Source organism: Protopterus annectens, chromosome 1.part1 (genome assembly GCF_019279795.1).
Source record: "Protopterus annectens isolate FY-2018-M chromosome 1.part1, PAN1.0, whole genome shotgun sequence".
Lineage (NCBI taxonomy): Eukaryota > Metazoa > Chordata > Ceratodontiformes > Protopteridae > Protopterus > Protopterus annectens.
Genome location: NC_056726.1, coordinates 1,340,281,105 through 1,340,307,872, shown reverse-complemented (window position 1 = coordinate 1,340,307,872; position 26,768 = coordinate 1,340,281,105). Strand labels below are relative to the sequence as shown.

Sequence of the window (26,768 nt, the reverse complement as noted above, 5' to 3'; positions counted from 1 at the left end):
TATGGAGATCTCTGTTGAAACGTTCAAACTTTTTACAGTTTGATCATATGGTGTTGACCATATGACGTTCGAACTTTTAAAATTTCGATAACGTAATATACACCCTAGGCTGAACATTTTCTAACCCAAGCTACAGTCAGCAGCTTATTCTGTGGGATTCCCATACATTTCCAGTAAGCTGAGCTATATAATCTCCAGTCATGCTCTTGATCTGCCCTAGCATCTCATCTCCGTGAGCTGTGCCTGTCATACTTCTTGTGGGAGGCACCTAGGGGTGTTCCTTGCAAGGTGCTCAGACTACCTTAACTGACTCCTTTCAACAGTGAGGAACACTGCCTGTATTCTGGTGTCCATCTAGATTGCTAAAGTCTTCACTGTGTCATGAAGAGTGAACAGAGCTACCCCATGAAGGAATCCCATTTCTACTGTTTGTCTTGATCTTGTCATTTCAATTCTCTATATCTCATGATCACAGGTGGAGATGCGTGTATAGATTGATCTGTAATTGAAAACGTCATCCTGTGAATCAAGTCTCACTTTCCACCACATTTCCAGTACAGCGCCTTTAATACTGCTAGATCTGCATCAATCCACTGGTCATTTTATCAGCTCCCTCTGTCCTCACTTAGGTTCATAGGTTGGTACTAGGCTATCGGCCCTAGGGCCTATACAAGCCTAGCCATAACAATTCCCTGGCTATTTCTTCCCACACTATTTACTTCCCTGGACCCCTTTCTAGCAGGGCAAGTGACATGATTCCCCGGGGTGAATTTCCTTTCTCCCATCTAAGGTTCCTTTTGAAGAGGGACAAAGAGGTGCACAAGATCACAAGGTCCTTCAGTTCTTCCACCTCAGGTAGCTTCTCTCCTAACAAAAACACTGCTTTTGGTATCTTGTACCCACCTTGAATGTATCTGACCTCACTCTGATGTGGAACATTCTCACTCATTAAAAAACAGGGTGCAAATGTCATGTAGCAGTGTCCATGGGACCCTGTACTTTTGTAGCTTTTCCCACATGATGTATTTCTGGGTTACATAGTCATATGCATGTTTCATGTCCACAAAGTACATATAAACAATTTTAGTAAACTCCCATGAGTTATTAAGTATAGGAGGTTTTGTTCCATTCACACATACCAAATCACATGACTCCACTGAAGGCAGACAATGACTTGCTACTACCTGGCCCCAGTATTTCAGATAATTTGCGGTGTTCCGGTATCTGCTGGTATTAGGACTGAATTGTTTTCCTATTCAGGCACTGTATGATTTCCTCGGAGAAAAGCAGCAGTTTCTGCTTTTAACCCCCAACAGCTACACTAATTCCTATTTTTTTTAATAAATAAAATAAAATTGATTTTATCTTTGATTTGTCCGTTGTATGCTGCTGATAACTCCCATGGATTTATCTAGTGTCCTGCTAGACATGTGGTGAAAAATCGCCCAGCTGCAGTGCCAGAGTAGCATTTCCTTCTCTCATTGTCCCCCACGTGCTACTGTGTCCCTGATTAATTATTTAAAATAAAAGCATCTCATTTATAGCACTGTCTGTAAATGTAACTACCTGGTGTTCTTCCAGTATTAATTTTAAAACCTGTGAAGAGAAAACCATTCTAAAATCTCACAGCATGGTTTCTCTTCACAGTTATCCAGATGCAGTTGATGAGTGGTCACTGGTAAACAGTGACATCAGTTGTGCCTAAGTATCTAATGTTGGTGCTTTTGCAGCATAGTAACATGGCAATGGATCAGATAGCCATGACCTGTTAGAAAGTGTCAGGAAAAGAAGGGAGACAGCATGTTAGCTGGTAACTTGTAGTTTCATTTCCAGGTTCAAATCTGGAGTGGCCATCACACAGACGGCCATGAGGGTTGCTTATGCCTTAACTGGCTTTCCAGCAGTGAAGGCATTTGCATATCCTGACCACACCATCTGAGTTGGAGAATGAGCTACCTGTGTGACCGCAGGGTACCACAGTATCGTTTGCATGTTCCCTTATAATCTGTGATGTAGGCTACCACCAGGAACTCACTTCATGAGCCAAAAACCCATCACAGGATGCATAGAGCAACACCATCTGTGAGGGATTATGGCTGTATGCATCCTGTTGTCCCCTGCGCTCACCCAGGATGGGCAGACAAAATCCTACCCTACCAGCTGCATCAGATATGCAAGATGCTAATTGAAATTGGGCTTCCTGGGCCGTAGTCTGGGCGTATCCCTCTGTACCACCAGAGCTGGCTGTACTAACAGAATATTTAACCCTAAACAAATTCTGACAATTTTTTTTAAAACCTTAACATGTACTGTCTTGAAATTTAAAAAAATGCAAGAAAACTATTTAATACAATGCAATACCCATCTATTGTTTAGAGAATTCACTATGTGCAGTAAAGGAGTATATGAGAAACTATTAAAAGAAAGTCAAAAGAAATTTACTTAGAAAAATTACATGCTATGAGTTAATAGTTGTTGTGTCTTTCGGCTTTTCCTGCTTAGGGGTCGCCACAGCGGAACTCCGGTCCGCTAATGATTGGTAGTAGATTTTTACGTGCCGAGTTACCAGCCCCTGACGCACAACCTTCAACGAAGGTACGCCTGTTCACGCATGTCTCCACGCAGAAGACGTTCTAGCTGAGAATCGAACCGGACAGCCTCTTACTGAGTTAATAGTATTGTTTGAAAATGTGTGAAATGTGACATTTTATGGAGTCCTTAAATAAAAGGTAAACAATCTGATTGCTTCATATCTACAAATGAAGAGATTAATAGAAAAGTACCCCCTTGTTAAGGCTGTTATGTGCTTGTTACGTAGACGTGGACAGACTAGTTCGCTTTATTTATGCATTCCTTTTAATGTGATATTCATTTTTTTAACCAGGAAAATACAGATATTGAAAACCGACTTGCTCGAGTTCCACAGTATGCAAGTGACCCTGAGGAAACCAGACTCAGGAAATGTGGGATGTCACCAATAGCAGCTCATAGCTTTAACCCTTTGATCTTTGTTACTAGACACAGCATGCTGCAATATATAGAAACAAAACAAGACAGTAGCAGTGTGGAGTTAAAGTTTAACAAAACATGTGTAGCCTTTATGTAGTCCTGTACAATGGCTAAAAATTGCAATAGCACTGTAGTGCTTCTGGCGGGACAAAAAGAACATACTGAGAAAGAAGATATCACGTCATTCCCAGCATATGCTAATTTTACTATTTTGGTTGGAAATATTTTTGAGATCCACAAAAAACACAACTAGGAAGGTCAAAGTTTGAATTGTGGAACATTTAGGTGATGTTAGGAGGCAAAGGTTAGAAAGCCCAGTAGCCACCCATTTTTTGTCCAAGCACAAGGATTTAGATAGTAGTTTGTTTTTCAGTGTTTTAGCACGACTAATTGGTAATGGGAAATTTTAAAAAAACAAATTAGACTTGAAAGTAGGTTGATTATTAATTATCCTACATTGTTTCCCAATGGAATGAATTTAGAGAACAATTTGACTGTTTAAAAATGGGAAAACAGTATGCATTTAACATTTAATAATGCATTTAAAAATGTAGGTAGTATTTAAGAATGTGAAAAATATATTGCTGGATACAAAGTAATTTAAAACAAAATGTGCAATATGAATTTGGTTATGTGGAAAAGTGCAATTACTCAGTCTATAAATTTTTGTAAATTGGATAGTTAATTAATTGGTACTTGATATGCATGTATTTATAGGGACATGATTGTATTAGAAAAGCATTCCATGAGAAGGCGAGAGGCCAAGGTACCAGAAGTGTGTCAATAAAAGAAATAATTTTGTCCTTTGAGTGGTGTTCCTTCCTTCGTGGAGCTTATGTTTTTGTGGAGCTGTTTTTCTTTGGATATGTATAGAATTAATTTATCATTTATTCCATGAAAATGGGGACCACTAAACCATCAGGTACCGCATCTAGTACCCTGTTTGCTGACCTGATTTGTGATCGTGAACTCAGACTGGCTTCTGAAGATCCCTGGGCTTCCACTGCTCAGAATGGTGAATTGGAAAATTTTCAGTCATTGGAGAGGCTCATAATAAAGGAAGTAACTGTTTTTTATGACTTTAGACTGCTAGAGAAATGTTTCATTTAACATTACTCCAAGGGGCATTCATATTGATTGTTTACCAGCTGGAAATTTCACAGAGGAAGAGAGTGATCTCTTGGCTGAATGGAGATAGGCCTCGTTGGACTGTACACTTGCCTGGTTATGGATACTCATTAAGAGGAATGTTAGAAGTATTGATAAACTGTAGGGGGGGGGAGATTACTTCATTACAGAATAATTTATTAAGGGAAATCTCCCCCCAAAGGTATCAAAAGCTTTTTTGTGATGTTAATATAATTGTTCAAAAGGCTGAGGCAAGTGTTATAGAGCGTAAGAAAAAGAAACCGTCTTGGGACATAAATGACTTTGAAAAGAATTTGGTTTATGCTCGTTTACATAGGGGATGCACAAGCAGTTTGAGATCAGGGAAACGGAATATGGCGTCTGACTCAGCGTTTTCTGGGGAGCAGAGCATTGGTAGGAAAAGCGTTTCCTTTGAGGAAACAAGTTCAGAAGAGACTTCTCAATCAAAAAATGTTATGAGGGGGCAGCAGCCAGTCTAGCAGCAAGCACGACCGAAGAGGGCACGTGGAAAGAACAACAGACTGAAGTAAGACTGTACCCATGATCTGGTTACATCTGACAGACATTTAAACTTTTTTGCTTCTATTTCAGAAGATATTATATAATTATGAACATGTTAACTCAGTTTCTGAGTTATGTGAGAGTGTTCATTGTAATGGGGAAAATCAAGAATTGAAAATTTGTTAAATGTGAGCATTTCTGAGTATGTTGAGAAAGTACTTTTAAGGGGGGGCAAAATTCATTCCTACTAGAGTTCCCTCTTTTGCTGATATTATTTTGGATGTCAAAACGTTTTGCCGTAAATTACATCTGAAGGTATTTTTTCTTGCTAAACAGTAAACCATGGTTGATGTAGATAATGCAAGTGTAAAGAATACAAATGATGTGTCTTCTGAAGAAGATGACTTCCTCAATTTAAGTATTCATGACACTGAAATGTCTCAACAATGTGTGGAGTTTGGTGATGGGAACATGGGTCATTATGCTGAGTCCAATGTTGAACAAGAACCATTTTTTACTGGGTATGGACATCTTGATATGCTCAAGATGGTTTTAGAGAGTACTTTCATGCCTCCCAGATTAAGTAGTGCTATAAATGTATTTGAAAATCTGGTATGTAAAAAAGTAGAAAATTGTTTTGGTAATTTTGTAAAGAATTTCTGTTCCTATATCCTTAGTAAAGGGGAATGGCAGGCTTTACAGGAATTACGGTCCAATTTGAATAGGGTTGTTTTTAAAGTGGCTGACAAAGGGGGTAATTGGGAGGTAATGAGCAATGGCCATTATGCTGAAATGGTGTTGAAAATACTGCCTGAAGAAGGTTATTATGCTAAGTTACAATATAATCCCATACAAAGGTTTACAGCAGAATTAAGTGAGATTTTGGAACATGGGGAAAGGCTAGGTTTTTTGAAGAGTAAGAATGTGAAGAAGTTGATTGTTAAGACACCTAGGCATCCTTTTATATATGCCATCCCCAAGATCCATAAAAAGCTTTCCAACCCACCTGGCAGACCTATTATTTCAAGAACTGGATCTTTCTTGGAAAATGTCAGTATTTTTTTAGATTTTCATCTTGAGGCATTTGACTACGATACCGTCCCATATCAAAAATACTCAGGAAGTGTGTCAAGATCTTGCTAATTTTGAATGGAAAGAAAATTATTTTTGGGGAACCGTTGATGTGACTGCCTTGTATACTAACATTGATAGATGGGGTATGGAAGCCATGGCCAAAAGATTGGGGGAAGGACCCCATTCAACATTTTGTACTTCTTGAGTTTTGTTTAACTCCTAATTATTTCAAATGGAAAAATTACTTCTTCCTACAAAAGAAGGGCACATTGATGGTGGCAACTTTCACCCCATCTTATGCTATTATTTATATAGGGGATTTTGAAAGACAATTTATGGTGTTGGAAGAATATTTTGTGAAAAATGTAATTTACTACAAAAGATACATAGATGATTTGCTGTTTATTTGTAAAGGTAGTGAAGAGGAATTTGTGGAATTTATGGGTTCTTAATAATAATCCACATGGTCTAAGATTCACTTGGAGCACAGACAGATATAGTATTCCAGTTTTAGATGTAATTTTGTATGTTGATGTTAAACAAAGGATTCTGCACAGACCATTTAGGAAACCAATGGCTGTTAATAATTTCTTGTATGCCACTAGTATGCATCCTCCCCACCTAACTGAGTCGTTGCCATATGATGAATTTAAAAGGATTTTTAATAATACCTCTGAAGTAAGGTACAAAAAGGTTTGTTTAAATGAGGCATGTGACAGATTACGAATCAGAGTTTATGATGAGAGGGTGCTCCAGAAGGCGAGGGACAAGATTTTGAATGAGTGGGGGAGGGTCATACTAGGTCATCATGGGCATATAGTGAAGAGATGTTATGAATAAGAATGATGGTAATGATTATTTTTCATCACCAGATATTCTGAATTTTCCCCTATTTTGGAAAGGATAGTAAGGCATGCTTGGGAAATTGTGAGTGAAGACAATTCTATTGTTTTTTTGTTTCCAAAATGCATTGTCTTTTCTTATGGGAGATATAATAATCTCAAAGAACTGTTGAATAAGAAGGTTATGGTATGGTGGATAGAATAGTGACCACTCACCATTGTGGAAATTGTTCAGTGTGTAACCGGGTTAAGAATTTACATGGGTGCAAAATTAATGGGAAACTTTACAGGGACGATGAATTTTACAATTGTAACAGCTGTGGGGTAATTTATGTGATAGGCTGTGGATGTCATCCCACATGCTGGTATGTAGGACAAACAACTAGGAAGGTCAAAGTCCGGATTTTGGAACATTTAGGTGATGTTAGGAGGCAAAGGTTAGAAAGCCCAGTAGCCACCCATTTTTTGTCCAAGCACAAGGGTTTAAATAGTAGTTTGTTTTTCAGTGTTTTAGCATGACTGGTAACGGGAAATTTTAAAAAAGAATTAAATAGACTTGTGAGAGTAAGTTGATTATTAATTATCATACATTGTTTCCCAATGGAATGAATTTAGAGAACAATTTGACTGTTTACAAATGGAAAAACAATATGTATTTAAAAATGTATATAGTATTTAATAATGCATTTGAAAATGTAGATAGTATTTAAGAATGTGAAAACTATATTGCTTGATACAAAGTAATTTAAAACAAAATTTGCAGTATGAATTTGGTTATGTAGAAAAGTGCAATTACTCAGTCTATGAATTTTTGTAAATTGGGATAGTTAATTAATTGGTACTTTATGCATGTATTTATAGGGCAGGATTGTATTAGAAAAGCATTCCATTAGAAGGCGAGAGGCCTAGGTACCAGACGTGTGTCAATAAAATAAATCATCTTTGGGGGCTGTTCCTTTCTTCATGGAGCTTGTTTTTTGTGTAGCTGTTTTTCTTTGGATATGTATTGAATTATTTCTGAGATCTTCAGCTATGCCTGTTTATAAGGTAGACTGTAACATCCCAAAGGCTGTGGGTAACCAGTTTAAAATTTCTTCTTTTACATTTATTGTCCTTTCCTGCAACTGATTCTTTTCTTATTTATCAAAATTGCCAGGTATATTGATGCTGCAAATGCTCTTGAACAAGAAACCAGTTTAGGCTTGCGTCGCTTTGAAGTCTGTGACAATGTAGATCTGGAAACTATACTAATGGAGTATGAAAGCTACTACTATATCAAATTCCAGAGATACCCCAAAATCACCAAAAAGTGTACAGATACTGGTAAGTAACTTTCTGGTAGTATTTTTTCAGACATGCCTATATAGTCATGTACATTAAAAATATTGTTTTTGTTTACATATGTTCAGTTATCTGTACATTTCATAAAAGCATTTTTGGTGAAATATAACATAATATTATTTATTTTCCTCAACTTGCTTTTCACCTTTGGATAATGTCAACATCCAGTGATATTTTGAAGGGTAGAGCTATTTATTTATTCATTCCCTTTTTAACCAGGCTGGCCATTTGGGTTTACCTTGAAAATAGGCTATAACCCTATGTACTATTTATACAAACTAAGCGAAAACTGTTCAAGGCACTCGGAACTTCCCCTTTTCTTTTTGACCACTGGACCAACAATTTGTTTGTGTCTTTCGGCTTTTCCTGGTTAGGGGTCGCCACAGCGGAACTCCAGTCCGCTAATGATTGTTAGTGGATTTTTACATCATGGGTTACCAGCCCTGATGCACAACCTTAAACGAAGGCACACCACATTCACGTATGCCTCCACAAAGAAGACGCTCTAGCTGAGAATCGAATGGGACAATGTCTTGCTGTGAGGCGACAACGCTACCGCAGCACCACCACCGCAGTGACCAGTGGACCAACAATGATTGTGCAAAATAGATTAGGAAGTTGCCATAAATTCAACAAACAATATTGCCTTCATGTGCGCGCGCGCACACACACACACACACACACACACACACACACACACACACACACTACCAGACGGCTATATAATTTCACCAGATTTATTTTAGTGCTTTCATCCCATATGGTGAGATTATGCATGACATTAAATTACAACTACAACTTTGGAACCTGTGACACTGCTACTACTTTGGAGCATTCTAATATTAAAGTGTTTTAGACATTTACTAACTGATTTATATTGTAATAAGTTTAACTCATTGTAATATGTTTATTATGTAAGATATGTTTTACTTTTGCATGTCTTTATGTAACTATGAAATATTTTCCTGACGCATCTTTAGCATAATTATGTTCATTCAACTGTGATGTACTTATATATGTTTTCTGTCTGTGGAGCTTTTTTAACAGACCCTCCACTGAAAAGAGTTATTCATGTTTCACTGTTGCAGTCCTAACATATGGATTATCCTGCTCCCTGTAGCCCTCAGTCGGCCCGAATACCAGAGTCCTTGGTATATGACATCGGCTGCCATCGGTTGTAAACTGATGTCAGAACGTCGGGTATAAAGGGAGGCGGCCGACGCCATTTCCTCAGTCTTTCTTGCCGTGGAGCCTGAAGCAGATGCAATTCGCACTAGTGCCGGTCGGCCGTTTACCTTCTTTCTGCATTCCGACTACCAAGTTGAAGATGCCTTCAGATAAGTATCCCATTGGGGATCCTCTTTTCTTGCTTTAATGAATGTCAGATAAAGTTAATAACTGTCTTGCCTGTGGAAAACTGATTCCGCATTGTGATTTTCATTCCTATTGTATAACTTGTTTGGGCCTTGAGCAGGATGTCCCTAACTGTGATCTCTGTGCTTCCTTCAACTCACGTACCATACGCCGTAGAGCTAAAATTTTATATAAGCATTTCGGAGTCTGGCCTAAGTTCATCGGTATGGTGTCTTCTGGTCTCCCGACTTCGGATATACCTAGAAAACGCAAGGACAAGGACCGCGACAGGCCTAGGGTTAAAGCTGCTGACGATGCACTGGTGAAATTGGTCATTGGCCCAGCGGTAGCTAGTGAGGTGCTTTCGCAGTCCCTACAGTCCGAAGAATTTCAGCCACAGGCCTCTGCCGAGACCTTTATGGAGTCCTCCATGCTGCAGGCTGCTATCTTGTCTTCAGACCCTCCGCCTGTCGCTGCCTCAGATGGGTCCGGAACAGTTATGCATGCACCAGCTTCTGACGTCTCTTCTCTTTGACATGAGACCAGAGCCATACCGACCACCTTAGCTCAGACTTCTGCAGTTGCTAGGCCTCCCGAGTACCTCCGGATTACTAGTAAACCTTTCAGCCGCAAATCTATCCACAAGTGGGCATTGGCCTCCTCTCCTGTGCCTCAGTCCCAGTTGGTAAAGATGGCTGGTGATGATCTTACCCTTGTATTAAGGGCTCTCGCCCCCCCCCCCTTCCAAGAGGACTAGGGAATTGTCTCCTGATGTTTTGTCTGAATCAGATTCTGAGGTTTACAGTATTTCTGCTGGTGAGGAAGGAAATTCTCAACTTTTTTCTGGCTTTGAGGATTCTGATGCTGAAGATTCTATCCCCTCTGCCTCCCCTCCAGAAGATGTTTCCTTTGTGGATACTTTGACTACTCTTATGGAGCACTTTAAATGGGAAAGTCAGGATTTCCCTCAGTCTAAGAAGAGGATCTGGGAATTTTTAGATTTGCCACAGCATAAACCTCTGACTGTACCTCCTGTTTTGGAAGTTGTGGATGATATTTTCACGGAAAATTCTTTAACTCCTAATTCTGCTCCTCCTGCTCCCAGAAAACCTGATGGGTATTATAGGGTTCCTGATTCTCATCAGTTTCTTTTTTGAAACCCTACTGCTGATCCTGAGATTATTTCTCAAGGTCCCAAGGGTGTTAATGCTACTATTGTTAAAAACCCTGTACCTTCTGTTAAGGAGTCTAGGGCCTTGGATAGGTGGGGTAAAAAAGGTTTATACCTCTGCAACTCTTGCCATTAGATCTGTGAATTGTCTTTTTCACATGCTTAAGTATCAGCAGCATACTTTGGAGGCTATTAAGGCTAAGCTTTGGGATATTCCTTTCATGTCAGAGAACAAAGACTTACAAGATTTACTAAATTCTGCCACTCTGGTTAATAAGCATTCTCTTCATTGTGGTTTTGACACCTTGGAGGCTTCCTGCAGAGCAGCAGCCACTGGTTCCATTATTAGAAGGCATGCTCGGCTTAGGGAGCAGCCTCTTTCTGAACCTGTAAAATCTAAATTGCTGGATGTTCCTTTGCACAAAGACTACCTTTTTGGTAACAAGGCTGAGGAGGTACTGGAAACGTTGGAGGATAAGGCAAAATCTTTGCAAGCTGTAAAAGATTTCCTTCAGGTTCAGCCTCCTTGGTTTAGTAGGCATTTTCCTTCCAAGAACTGGTCTTTCTCTGATCCTGGCAAGTAGGGTTGCTCTAGGCCTAGGGCTTTCAGATCTTCCAGAGGGCAGGCTTCTGCTCCTCAAAGGACTAAACAGTGGTGTCCTTCTGCTGCTAAATCAGGGAGCCAGCTTTCCAAAGCAAGCATTCTCAATGACTCCGGCCTTTTTGTGCCTACCTCTGCGGGCCCAGGGTTTCCTTGGGGTGGGGGGTTTAGCCAGGTTTGCAGAGGTATGGTCAACCATCACAGATGACAAATGGGGTACTCAACATAGTAAACCAAGGTTACAACTTTTATTTTCACACCTTCCCTGTTCTACAAGGTTACCGAGACATTCCCAGAACTCTCAGGGCAGAGGTAGAGAATCAAATTTCTTCTCTACTGGCTATGGGGGCTATAGAGCCAGTTCCTGCAAATCAGACAGGCCTAGGTTTTTACTCTAGACTTTTTCTGGTACCCAAAAAAGGGGACACCTGGTGCCCTATTCTGGATCTGTCTATTCTAAGCACTTTTCTGGTGATTCCCAAATTCAAGATGCTCACTCTTCAACGGTTACTGCCAATGCTGGGCAAGGATTCATGGCTGGTAACTTTGGATCTCAAGGAGGCTTATCTGCACATCCCGGTAAGGGAAAGTTGCAGGCAGTTTATTCATTTCAGGGCTGGGGAGCAACACTTCCAATTCTCTGCGCTGCTCTTTGGCTTATCTACTGCTCCCAGAGTTTTCACAAAGTGCCTGGCAGCAGCCATTGCTTTTTACAGGTAGAGAAACATATAAATTTATCCTTACCTGGACGACTGTCTCATTCAAGCAAACTCCCCAGAACAGTTAAAAAAGGATTTGGACTTTGTGAAGAACATTCTCACTTCTTTGGGTTACACTCTCAATGAGAAGAAGTCAAAGTTGGTTCCTACAAGGGAGATTGTTTTCCTGGGAGCGAGTCTGAATACAGCCACCCAGATGGTATTCCTCCCTCAAGACAAAACAACAAGATCTGTCTGCTTATTTCATGATCTTGGCAAGCATGTCCCAGCTCTCTGCAAGGCAATTCCTGCAAGCACTGGGGTTCATGGCTTCATGTATCCTGATGATCCCATATGCAAGGTTGCATATGGGAAAACTTCAATGGTACCTCAAGAACCTTTGGTGTCAACACACACAGGACTTGGACTTGATTTTTCCCCTTATTCCCTGTCTACAACTGGAGTTTCTCTGCTGGGCAACAGCCTGTTCCTCTCAGAACAAGGGTCTGCCAGCCAGACGTTCACCACAGACTCCTCAGATTATGCATGGGGGAGGGCACATATGGAAGGCAGGGGCATACAAGGGACTTGGAGCACCCAACAGATTCATCTGCACTTAAACTTAAAAGAATTGATGGCAGTGCAGCAGGCCTCGCTGGCTTTCAAGGACCTACTCTACCCTGGGACTCTTCTGATCAGGGCAGACAACACCACAGTCATGTGGTACATCAACAAGTGGGGGGGGCTCACTCATACCCCTTGTGCAGACACAGCATGAAACTATGGTCCTTAGCAGCTTCCATGGGCATACATCTCATAGCCCAGTATCTTCCAGGGAGGCTAAACTCCTTGGCAGATCAATTGAGCAGACTTGTTCTGGATCCTCATGAGTGGCAACTGAATAAGATCATTTTCTATCACATCGCTCAGCATTGGGGCACTCCTCAGGTGGATCTTTTCTCCTCTCACACCAGTCATCTCCTTCCAACCTTTTGCATCAGGGAGTTTCAAAACAAAGCATGGAGAGTGGATGCTTTGTCCTTCCCATGGACACAACTCTCAATTTATGCCACCCCCCCCCCCCCGCCCTTCTTTCTAGAGTGCTGCTAAAGATAAGGGACGAAAAACCAAAGGCTGTTCTGATAGCACCAGATTGGCCCAGTAGCATTGGTATCCCCTTCTTCACAGCCTTTCCCAAGCTCAGCCTTGGCATCTTCCCTGGTACCAGATCTGTTGGTTCAGGACGGGGGGAAGTTTCTTCATCCTCATCTTCAAACTCTGCATTTAACTGCCTGGCTAATACTTTAAATGTTTCCCAGCAGGTGGTTGAAGTTCTTCATGAGGCCAGGAGGCCTAGCACCAGGAAATCCTATGCAGATGGAAGAGATTTTGCTTTTGGAGGCAGGCTAAAGGAGAAGAGTCTTCCCAGCCTTCTCTTTCCCTCATTCTTGATTATCTAGCAGGTTTGCTTAATGGTGGACTTTCCTTTTCTTCAATTAAGATTTGTGCTTCAGCAATTTCTGCTCATTCTTCTTTTGAGCAACCTATTTTTTCTCACCCCTTAAATAGTTCCTGAAGGGAGCTAGCAATCTTAGATCTCCCGGAAGAGCTCCTACTCCTGCTTGGGATCTTAATTTGTCCTGGAGAAGCTTACTCTTCCTCCCTTTGAACCTGCTGCCTCTGCAGACTTAAAGTTCCTTTCCTGGAAGACTGCCTTTCTTTTGGCTATTACTTCGCCAGAAGGGTTTCGGAGCTGCAAGCCTTCGTGGCAGTAGAACCTTTCATTATTTTTCATACAGACCAGGTTTCTCTGAGAACTAATCTCTCCTTTATGCCTAAGGTGGTTTCCAGTCTGTCACTTAACCAGTCTATTCATCTGCCTACATTCTTAAATAACACCCAGAATAAAGGGGAAAGGATTCTGTGCACTCTTGATGTGCACAGACACTTGAGATTTTACTTAAATAGGACTAAACCCTTTTGGAAGTCTCAGCAGTTGTTGGTTAGTTTTGCTTCTAGGGCTCAGGGTAAAGCTATTTCCAAACAATAGGGATGGGGTAGCATACCCAGCCCCCAACCGATACAATAGGGGGGTTTCTTTTAATAACACTAACGCTGCTATCATTGATAGGGGTGATGACACTCAAGGGGAAACAGAGGAACCATTAAGGAGAAGTGAGAGGTTAGCAGAAAAAGGTAGAACGGCTAACACTAACCAGGATTTTCAGCGGAACCCCGGCAGGACCGGGGTTTGGGGGCAGAAACAAGTACCCAGGACATGGATCCCCAGGCATTGAATGACATCCACACTACTGAAGATTTTAGATTTGCAAAGGATGTTGTTTTTAATTTTAATTTTAACCCTGACCCTGACACAATCACTAACAACATAGCAGTACTAGAAGGGAACTGTACTAAACTAAACAAAGATAATTTTACAATATACAACAACACAGATTTAGTTCTGGAAGAATGTGCATGTGAGTTTTCACCTGGGGCTTACAGTTTGTTCCTCACAAACCAATGAACTTGACTCAAGCACTTGTAGAATTGAAACTTTTTACTAGAAGTCTGAACCTTACTCAAATCTTTAAGGGGCAAAAAATTGATGACACAGGGTTAACACGCAGTAGTTTAATTAACCCCCCCTCTCCACCCAATTATTCTCTTTTTTGAAAAGCTGGTTGAAAACGAGTTTAGAAAATTATCTAAAGACAAACAGTCTTTTTCTGGATGTAACTTATCCATGCAAGAAACTGAATTCATCAATTCTCTCAAAAATGAGAACGTCAGGATTATGAAGCCGGACAAGAGTGGAGGGGTAGTGCTCATGTTTACTAGTGAATATGAAGCACACATTTATTCCATGCTCCAGGACAACGAACAATATGACACGGTATCCCGAAATGAAGTCAACATTGCATTTGCTCAGATCAACTACTATCTTAAAGATCTTTTATTACAGCAAGCAATAAATGAGAGGGTGTATAATTTGCATGTAGAAAAACCCAGGATACCGGTCATGTTCGGGATTCCCAAAATCCATAAGGGAACTTATCCTTTAAGGTTCAGACCTATAGTATCAGGTGCGGGAGGTGTCACTGAGCCCACTGGAAAATTCATCGATCACTTAACCAAGGCTTTTATGCCCCTTCTCAGCCATGTTTGCAAGGACTCCTGGCACTTTCTCCGTGATATTCCTGTTTCCTGTTTTTTGCCTGATTTGATCATGATCACCATAGACATTAAGGACCTCTTTTCGAGCATTCCTCACCAAGAAGGTCTAGAGTGGTTTACAGAATTTCTCAGTAATGAAACCAGCCTCAACAATAAGCTTACAAATTTACTAACGGAGTTGATGGAGATGGTCCTGATGAACAACTTTATTTTTTTCAATGGCGAACTGTTCAGGCAACGTAAAGGAGTCGCCATGGGGGCATCTTGTGCCTCATTTTATGCTAACGTGGTGTTGCATAAATGGGAACACACGTTTGTCTTGATACCCCCATGGCAGCAACACATCCTTTTTTACAGACGTTACCTGGACGACATTTGCATCCGCTGGGGAGGCTCAGAATGTGAGTTCAAAGAATTCTTCCAATACATCAACACCTCGACTGGTTTTCTACAATTCACATACACTGCTAGCCCTCAGGAGCTCCATTACTTGGACATTACCTTGTTCAAGGATTTCAACCAGAATACTTTCCATTCTAAATTATACCGCAAACCCACCTTTTCTAACTCACTGTTACACTTTGATAGTGCACATCCCTTATATCAGAAAAGGGGAATCATTAAAGGGCAACTCATAAGAGTGAGTAGAATCTGTAGCACTGATGAGGACTTTGAGTTTGAAGTTAAAACCTTGCGAGCCTTATTCCTGGAAAGAGGATATCCCCTAGAAATGTTTATGGGTTTAGTTGAGGAGATCAAAGTATTGAGGAAAACCTTATACACACCAATTTTGGGAAAAGGACCAGAGTTGGCAATCCCATCAACTTCCAGAGTATCCAACCACCCTACAAACAGTTTTATATACACCTATTCATCTAGTTCCAAAGAAATGGAGGAAACCGTCAGAAACTACTGGCCGGTTCTAGCCCTTTATGAAGATTTCAAGGACCTTTTACCCCCCAGACCTAGTTTCGTTAGAAAAAGAGGCATTAACTTCAAAGAAATTTTTGAAAGGAAACCAGATAACAAAAAGAAGGTGAAACAATCTAAGAAGGACACTTACAAATGTGGCTCTTGTAGTCAATGCCATGCTTTAATGAACGTTGAATCTGTGTACATTCCATCCAGGAGGTTTAGGACGAAACCAACTGGTTCCTATTCTTGTGGAAGCAAAGGGGTGGTATACCTGGGTATTTGTACCACGTGTTCGAGTTTCTACGTGGGGAAGACTGAAAGAGAATTCAGGAGACGGATCTATGAACACTTATATGACATGGCTAAACAGAAAGAAACTAATGCTTTTTTTAAGCATTCCCTTCTTTGCCTGGGTAGTATCATCAAATTCTTTGTTTTAGAACAAGTGGAACCGGATCTCAGGGGTGGTGACTGGGAATCCACCCTCGAGTACCGTGAGCTAGTATGGCAATTAAGGCTAGACGCAGGGAGACCACCTGGATTGAATGGGACTATTAGCATTAAACCCGTATTAAAGCTTAGAAGGGCACGATTATAGTTATTCCATCCTAACCAATTAGTTTTGTTGTCCCATGTTTACAAACACTATGCCCTTCTTTCACTACCACTTGGCACTTGCGCATTTTATCAGAACACATGACTTAGGGACCCAAGATTCACTATTTTCCTTTTCCCTAACTCCCACGCTCTTTTTTTTTCTTTGGTTTGACAACCTGACACTTGGTCCTAGAGCGCCTTTTTTGATGTGAACTATGAAAAAGAACCAAGACTCCTATCACAAACCAACATTAAATAAAATGCTCCCTCACACTTCTAACAGAATTTTATCTCCCAGGTTCATCAAAACTGATGGATTTCCAACGTTTCCAATAGCATTATTTTAAACTATTTTAATTTTGATTCTATTATATTTGAAACAGCGTTTTTAATGTTTCGTAATTATATATGCATAATCCAGCTGTTAAATATATATATATTTTTTAACAATATAAGTTTTTATCTCATGTTTTAATTAATGCAAAGCCCCTTTATGGAATCTAACAACTGATTGACAACACTTGTTTTCAATTAATGTGTTACCCATGGTTATATAAAAAGGTTTGGCTTCAGCAAATGCTTTTGTACTCACTTGAAAAAGCTCAGGATTACCCTGAGCGAAAGCGCTTGTGTTTATTTTTTCTTGGACCTACTTGAATAAAGGATTTTCGCATTCTACATCAGCTTTTGGTTTTTTGTTCCTGGTGGCTGTGGAGTCGTGTTACTTGGATTTCTGGCATCTTTTTGGATCTCTATTTCCAAACAAACCATGTCCAAATGGATTGCTCATTGTATTCATTTTTGTTACCTGCAGCATGGAAAGGTTTCCCCCCCAGGGTATTAGGACCCATTCTAGTAGAGCAGTCTCTACCTCTGCAGCCTTTCTGAGAGGTGTGCCTACTAAGGACATTCTAGAAGCAGCCACTTGGTCTTCTGTCCATACTTTCACAAAGCATTACAACCTAACTTTGTTTTCTAAGTCTAGGGCTGGTTTTGCCTCTGCAGTTTTGCAAGGCCTCCTTATCAATCCTTAATCTGTGATTGTTCCTCCACCCTTTTGTTTTCTTCCTGGGCTTTGGGAATCAACCCATATGTTAGGACTGCAACAGTGAAACACGAAGAACATAGTACAGTTGTGTACACTTACCATAAATGTAGATGTTCGAGTGTATTCATTGTTGCAGTCCTGGTTTCCCACCCTCCATTCCCCCTTTTTTCTTAAGGCACAGACTACTTATATTATTTTTTGGATGACTTTTTTCCAGGGTGTTTCCTTTCTGGTTTGGCCTTCTTTTGGGGGCTCCTGACAGTTAAGGCAAGGAAATGGCATGGTCCACCTCCCTTTAAACCTGACGTTCTGAGATCAGTTTACAACCGACGTCATATACCAAGGACTCTGGTATTCAGACTGACTGAGGGCTACTGGGAGCCGGATAACCCATATGTTAGGACTGCAATAGTGAATACACTCTAACATCTACATTTATGGTAAGTGTACACAATTGTACTGTCTTGCATGTCCCACTCAGACAATCCCTGTAAACAAATGTAATGAATAAATAAAAAAGTGTAAAATATTTAGTATGGAAACCATTCATGTGCAATATATGTGCAAGCAGACATTAGATGTTTGAATAAATAAAATTGAGCTAAGGACTGTGAAACACTAATTGGTAAGTAGATAGTAGTTCAAGCTAGAGGATTACGATAAGCATTGTATAGCTGATGAGTCAAGGATAGTTGGTGGTAAGAATATTAGGGTACTTATTGACCTAGAACCTGGTTATGAGGTAGTGGTGGAGGGTGTTGAAGTGAGTTAAAGTGGCAAAGTCAGAAAGAAACTATGAACACCAGCTTTACTTCACTGCATATCGCCTACTTAGAAGCGACCTCTGCTTGACATTCAAAGCCATGTCTGACCCAGTGTTGCTAGACATGCTTAATTTGAAAAAATTTCAATCCCTCCATGCCACATGCTCCAAAGACCTCAACCTCATCACCAGAAGGTAAGGAGCATTTGCACAGCCATGTGTGGTGGTGTTTTAGTAAGGCTTTAGGAAGTTCCAGTTTTGGTCTCATATTGTAGTATACTTATGTTACCTGGACAATATTTTTATTGTTTAGAAGGTTTAGGTCAAGGAATTTAAATAAAACTACTGACTTTTTTTAAAACTTAAATAGACTGCATCTGAAAGTTTTATATTGACTGTTTAGATGCAAACTTGTATATGGATCACAACAATGCGAGGTTTCGGTCAAGGATTTTTAGAAAGCCTGCTTTCTGTAATGGGTACTTAAATAATAGCAGCAGTCATCCACTCAAACAGAAATCTAATATAGTAGTCAGATGGTTAGGCTTTCTTGACTTTCATCAGATGACAATATTTTCATAACTGAAATGGATGACCTAAAAGAGATGATTTTATTCAAGATATGAGATGTGAATACAGACATCAGAACCACCATCACATTACATTCTCCCTTAACAGCAAAATCTAAATATAATGATGGTGATGGATTTAAATGTTATGATCCTTAACTTTTTCTGTACATTCTGCTTCTGTATTTCTGTTGTACATAAAAACTGATACCTTGTTTCATATACGTTGAAAATTAAACTTGATCTAGCTCTGTTTTTCATTTTTAAAACTAGTTGGACTTTGTAACTCGTACGAGGCTTGGAATAAATCAAGGGTAAATAGGATGCCCAAGTGTGGGAATTATCAGTGTTGCTGTATATGTAAATGAACAAATATACTCTGGTAATTATGGGTAAGTTATCCCCAGTTGAGGACATTAGAATTGCAAAAGTTCAGGGGTGATTTATGCCATGAAGTGTATCTCTTATGATTTCTTCTATATAGGAAAAACTGAGAGAAGACTTCAGAAGCAGATTTACTGTGTCAATAGTATTAAAGGTGTGATCATGACAATTAGGTGGCTAAACACATTTGTCTTCTAGAATCCCTTATAAACAAGGAGCAGAAAAGATCCAGGCTAAGAATGTTTCCAAAATAATGGCAAAAAATCCACGAATATACGTCCAGGTACCAGTTTATTAACAGAGGACACAAGCGCTTTCACAGTTGCTTCTTCAGGTGTAACTCCTACCATAAAAGCACACACCTTATATACTCTTCCCAAATAGTCTAAATGATCAATTAACAGACTAAAACATTTAAAAAGGTAGTAAACATGAAAATACCTAGCTAAAAATGCATTTATATCACAAGATACAACATACTTAAAACATTTTAAAAGATAGTACACATAAAAACATAAATATTACCTAATTGAAATGCATTTATAATTCAAATGGAATAGACAGTGGACAGTAAATTATATATATATATATATATATATATATATATATATATATAAAAATTATATTTATTTAAAATATTTATATAAAAATATATTCATTTATTTAAAAAAAAAAAAAAATATATATATATATTAAACAAGACAAAAATATATATTAATGAATGTATTTACATTTGCATTTAAAATTTTTAAACATGTTATAAATGAATCAAAATTCATCTATTCAATGGTCTATTACGAAGCACAGGCTTAATAGGAATGCATTCGTTAAGGCCATGTCCAAAACTGGATCTGAGTCTCACAATCCATTTTGCTTCCGTATCCTCAGTTCTAGCTCTTACATCACCACCCCTACCATTCTCATATATAAGAGATAAAACTCTAAACTTAAATACATGATCATCTCCCATGGCACTAATATGTTTAGCTAGAGCATTAGTCTTTGACTTCTTCCTAACATGGTACAGATGCTCCCTAATTCTTTCTCTAAGGGTTCTATCAGTTTTGCCTATATAAAAACAATGACATAACTGGCATTCTGCTAGATAGACCGCATGTGAACTATCACATGTGGCACCTACCCTGAAATCAGTGCTTCTTCTAGTATCAGGGTGATGGAACAATAAACTCATATCTATAGAGGAACACTGTGGACAATGACCACAAGGTCGTGTACCTTTGAACTTCATAGGTGGTTTATCATTTTTCACACCACATAACCTCCTATACAAATTCTTCTTATTTTTAAAGGTATACTGTGGTGTGGGACTAATAAGAGAGGATATTGTAGGTTCAGTGGTCAAAATTGGCCAGTACTTATTAATAACATCAGTGTATTGCTTGACATTCCTAGCATAAGTAATACAAACATTAAGTTTTGGTTCATTGTTTGTAATATGTCTGTGAGTATTACTTGAAAAGTATGGTTGTGCTTTACTAGATCTCATTTGTCTCACCATCTTCTCATTCTTACTAATGCAATTAATGTAGTAACCACGTTGTTTCAACTCATTACTGGTATTAAGCATCATATGATCATACTCAACTGGATCAACACTTAGCCTAGATGCCCTAAAAAATTGATTGCGAGCTACGTTGTCAAAAACAAAATCCGGGTGCATGCTTTGTCGGTCAAGCAAATTATTCACTCTACATTCCTTCCTGTACATCCTAGTGCTTACTTTTCCTGTTGCATCTATATCTATGCATACATCTAGAAAACTGATTCCTGTATAAGAATAATTGAAAGTGAATTTCAGAAAATCTGTGCTATTGTTCAAATAATCTACAAAAAGTTTCAACCCATCAAGGGTACCTTTCCACAAGAAAAAACAATCATCAACAAATCTTCTGAAAAATGGTATATATGGTGCATATATACTATTAAATAATGGTGCATATATACTATTAAATATATTATCTATCTCCCAGGTTGCCATGACCACATTAGCATAACTATTTGAGCAAGAGCTGCCCATGTCAACACCATTTCTTTGCCAATAAATCTGGTCATTAAAAATAAATATGTTATTATAAAGCACAAATGCTATCAATTTCTGTATAACTACAATCTCACTAGCATTAAGCATACCTACTTTCAATAATAACTTCTTCATGAAATCTATACCAGAAGCGGATACTACTATTGACGTTTTATCATTAAGGACTGACTAATCATTAGGTATAACAGTAAAAAGAGATAAAACATCTAAAGTAACCAAAATAACCTCACCTTCTACATACCCATCATTAGTAAATTCATATAAATCATGTAAAAAGTGCTCAGTATCCTTTAGAACATGACATATAGAATCTAAAACAGGTCTCAGCTTCTTCTCTACATAAATAGAAATAGCTTCAGTAGACCATCCCCTGCCTGACACTATGGGCCTCATGGGTGGTCTAACATTATCCTTGTGTAACTTAGGGAGGCCTTGTATAATAGGTATTACAGGTTTGCAAACTAAGAAGTACTGGAACAATTCATCAGTGATAAGGCATTCAAACTGCATATTCTCTTAATTTCAGTAATTATATGTTGAATCATTTGATCTGCAATCAGCTTAGTAATAGGTTGATAAAAACTAACGTTATTAAGCATATCATACATTAATGAGTCATAATCTGTTTTATCTAAAACAACTATCTGTCCACCTTTATCAGCCGGTCTAATTACCAGGCTGGAATCATTCTCTAATTCATTTAAAGTATGCATTTCATTTTTGTTAAAATTATATTTCTTATTATAATTAATATTATTATCAAAAACATCATAAAAATCATTAATACATAATTGCTCAAAGGCACTAACTATATAGTTCATTTTAGGTATGAAAGTGCTCGGTCTCCTAAAAACAAAATCATACTTATCTTGTGTGTTTAAAAACATTAACTTAAGATTTAAGTTCCTAATAAAAAACTTCAAATCAAATATAGCATCAGTTATACTCATATCTGAAGTAGGTATAAATGACAAACCTTTAGTTAAAACATTCAATTCAGTGTCAGTAAGCAAATGCTTCGATAAATTAACAACTAAAGTCTTACTTTCTGAAAAGCCTTCTTTATAGTGTAGACATTGCTGGTTTCTTCTTCGTGCTTCCTCTTGTTTCTTGTATTGCTCCTTCCACGTATTTGGTTTTGTTTCCTCTGACCATCTACTCTTCTCATGGAGTTGTCCCGTATTGGTAAAGGAAAATTTAATGCATACTCATTAGAATGTAAGCGAGCATTGTCAGGTTCATTAGGATTTGTAGATTTAATGCTGTCATCACTTCTATGGACTTGTGCTGTTACTGTCACTTTTCTCCTAGCTCCTTGCATAGGTACATTCGGAATGACAGAAGCAGTCGATACAGTGGTTCCTTCTTCAGAAACAGTGCATGCTGTATCTGTCTGTTCCAAAAGAGTATCAACAGTAGTCTCACTGCGACTAGCGTTGGTAGCCATTTGCGCATACGAACTCACTTCCGGTATTCTCTGGGCTGAGGCTGTCGTTTGCTCCATAGCTATTGGTTCTCGTGGCCACATGAATATGTGGCCCAATGAGAAGTCTAAATGATCTCTCTGCAACTTTTTCAACTTAATTTGAAGTAATTTACGCTTATATGAGTCCACATTGTTTAAGGTATCTTGCAAACATTTAGAAAATAAATCACCACTGTATGTATTATCAAGGTACAAGTACTTATTCTTGATATCTTCCAACAGTTTATTCCCACGTCTTACAGCAGCTGCAATCAACAATTTAATATAGCTGAAACTGGTGGCAATATTCAACTTTTGCCATTCAGTTAGAAGAAACGCATCACAGTCAGTTTCAGCTGGCATCTTCAGTATTCTTAGCCCTCTGGGCACAAGTTTTTGCTCTATACATACTTCAAGATGAAACTTTTCGTACTGTGTTCTTGCTAATTTGGAGAGTAACCTCTCCAAATCGAGTAAGTCAGTCCTTAATGATAAAAAGTCAATAGTAGTATCCGCTTCTTCAGCACATTCAAGGTCAGCATTCAACAAAGGGTTGTTCACATCTCTAATTTTAGAAATGAAAGTATCAACACTACCTTGTGATATGCCTCGAATTTCAGGATTAAAGTCCAGTTCAATTTGTATAGCATCCTCAGCCATAGTAGAATATGTGGCAGGCTCACAAAACAGGAAAACAATCAGCAAAAACAGAGCCCAAAAAGCAGCAATATTGCAGAAACAAATATCCCTTATAAACAAGGAGCAAAAGATCCAGGCTGAGAATGTTTCCAAAATAACGGCAAAAAATCCACGAATATACATCCAGGTACCAGTTTATTAACAGAGGACACAAGCGCTTTCACAGTTGCTTCTTCAGGTGTAACTCCTACCATAAAAGCACACACCTTATATACTCTTCCCAAATAGTCTAAATGATCAATTAACAGACTAAAACATTTAAAAAGATAGTACACATGAAAATACATAGCTAAAATGCATTTATATCACAAGATACAACATACTTAAAACATTTTAAAAGATAGTACACACAAAAACATAAATATTACCTAATTGAAATGCATTTATAATTCAAATGGAATAGATAGTGGACAGTAAATTATATACATATATATATATATATATATATATATATATATATATATATATATATATATATATATATATATATGTATATATATAATTATATTTATTTATTTAAAATATTTATATAAAAATATATTCATTTATTTAAAAAAAAAAAAAAATATATATATATATATATATATATATATATATAGATAGATATTAAACAAGACAAACATATATATTAATGAATGTATTTACATTTGCATTTAAAATTTTTAAACATGTTATAAATGAATCAAAATTCATCTATTCAATGGTCTATTACGAAGCACAGGCTTAATAGGAATGCATTCGTTAAGGCCATGTCCAAAACTGGATCTGAGTCTCACAATCCATTTTGCTTCCGTATCCTGATTTCAGGGTAGGTGCCACATGTGATAGTTCACATGTGGTCTATCTAGCAGAATGCCAGTTATGCCATTGTTTTTATATAGGCAAAACTGATAGAATTAGGGAGCATCTGTACCATGTTAGGAAGAAGTCAAAGACTAATGCTCTAGCTAAACATATTAGTGCCATGGGAGATGATCATGTATTTAAGTTTAGAGTTTTATCTCTTATATATGAGAATGGTAGGGGTGGTGATGTAAGAGCTAGAACTGAAGATACGGAAGCAAAATGGATTGTGAGACTCAGATCCAGTTTTGGACATGGCCTTAACGAATGCATTCCTATTAAGCCTGTGCTTCGTAATAGACCATTGAATAGATGAATTATGATTCATTTATAACATGTTTAAAAATTTTAAATGCAAATGTAAATACATCCATTAATATATATTTTTGTCTTGTTTAATATATATATATATATATATATATATATATATATATATATATATATATATATTTTTTTTTTTTTTTTTTAATAAATGAATATATTTTTATATAAATATTTTAAATAAATAAATATATTTTATATATATATATATATATATATATATATATATATATATATATATAATTTATATCTATTCCATTTGAATTATAAATGCATTTCAATTAGGTAATATTCATGTTTTTATGTGTACTATCTTTTAAAATGTTTTAAGTATGTTGTATCTTGTGATATAAATGCATTTTAGCTAGGTATTTTCATGTGTACTATCTTTTTAAATGTTTTAGTCTGTTGATTGATCATTTAGACTATTTGGGAAGAGTATATAAGATGTGTGCTTTTATGGTAGGAGTTACACCTGAAGAAGCAACTGTGAAAGCGCTTGTGTCCTCTGTTAATAAACTGGTACCTGGATGTATATTCGTGGATTTTTTGCCGTTATTTTGGAAACATTCTCAGCCTGGATCTTTTGCTCCTTGTTTATAAGGGATTTTATATTTGTTTCTGCAATATTGCTGCTTTTGGGCTCTGTTTTTGCTGACATTTGTCTTCTAGTTCATTTAAAAAAAAATCATCGTTTTTACACTGGAACAGATTCAGAATAAGTATTCAAGTGAGAAGATTTCCTGGAATAACATGAGCTTGTTTGGAAAATATGTTAAATGTTACCATATCCCCCTGGTTTAAATTAACACGTGCATAAATTCAGTATTAAAATTATATACTGCTAGGGTCAAGTAATTGTATATACAGGCAATTTTATGGATTATTCATGCATTATATTTCATTGGATATATGTATATAAGAGCTTATGGAATTTAATTTTTTACAGAGCAATTTTGTATAAACTTTTCAAAACATACTTTTAAAAATGTTTACATTGTCACGTCCTTCTTTTACTCTGTCACTTCCTGTTTGAATGCTATACATTTCTGCTCAGTGAATTTTATTCATTTTCTGATGAAGTCTCTTTCTATGGATTTATTGTAAACTATTGAATGCACAAATTGCCAAACTGCAAAAAATCAGACTCAAAGGTCTAAAACTACAAAACACTGGCAATCTAAAAAAAAACAGATCTGAAACAGCGAAACAGCTTTTATGTAGAGAGGGCAACCCTCTCACCCACCATACACCCTGCTACTTATATATTCCAACTCGGAGAGTGTACTAAATTTGGGAAAAGGCAAAGCCCCACTCCACCCTCTACTGCAATATCAGGCAAGCAACTACCAGCATATGTTGATATTTTACAGTTTAAATCTTTTGAATTCAATTTTCTACAATTTAGTGATATGCCCATTCAGCAGTTTCAAAAGAGACTGTTCTGTATGGGACAAAAGTACTGAAAATAAATTTGGTGGAATTATATAGCCATCTGGTGTTATTTTGTGATGGTGGCTTTGTTTGATGTGTTTCTGGTAGTTAATTTTTTTCACAGTGGTATCTGCATTGAACCTATTTCTTCTGTACAGTTAAGGTAATTTCTAGCATGGCTGGTATGGGGTGTAGTATCATCAAAATATATAAGGCAGAAATTACAAATTTAGATTCAGCCAATGGAATCTTATTTGATTGGATGCTGTCAGCGATATCCGAGATATTGGAGTTGGAGTAATCTCTGACAATACTGCTGAGAAGATACCTGTGACTAATATCAAAGTAATGGACGTGAAGCCTAGTGAATGAAGAATGCTTATAATGTAAAAAGATATTGTATAAGTGATTCTGGGAAGAAAGTTGGGAGGAAATAATGTGGTATTTGGAAGTAAGACTTTTGAAATATCTGGAGAGATGGAACATGTGATGTGGTAAATGAGGGTTCTAACTTTATCAAAGATCTCTAGGAAATTGTTTGTTCGAGCTGTGACAAGAAGGATTTGAGTTTATTTGCATTGGGAGTAATTTTTATGTCATACAATACATCTAGATGTTCCACAGAATTTAGTTTGCAGTATAGACCTCATGGACACTATAAAACTATCTCTAGATGTTATTTATTAAGCCTTTTGACGTGATATGGTATCAGGGTGGAAATGTATCTGCATCTGCTGAAGAAATGTATTGCT

At 37.7% G+C, this 26,768-nt stretch overlaps 1 protein-coding gene across 3 annotated transcripts in view; it reads left to right on the top strand.

Annotated features, from left to right (window-relative positions):
- The window catches only part of KATNAL2 (katanin catalytic subunit A1 like 2), an 829,719-nt gene that overhangs the window by 73,033 nt on the left and 729,918 nt on the right, over positions 1–26,768 (top strand). For all 3 annotated transcript variants that reach the window (XM_044081877.1, XM_044081869.1, XM_044081884.1), the window contains one exon: positions 7,732–7,898. In XM_044081877.1, the coding sequence (XP_043937812.1) occupies positions 7,826–7,898 (73 nt within the window). In that variant the 5' untranslated portion in view covers positions 7,732–7,825. The remainder of the gene's footprint in view (positions 1–7,731; positions 7,899–26,768) is intronic.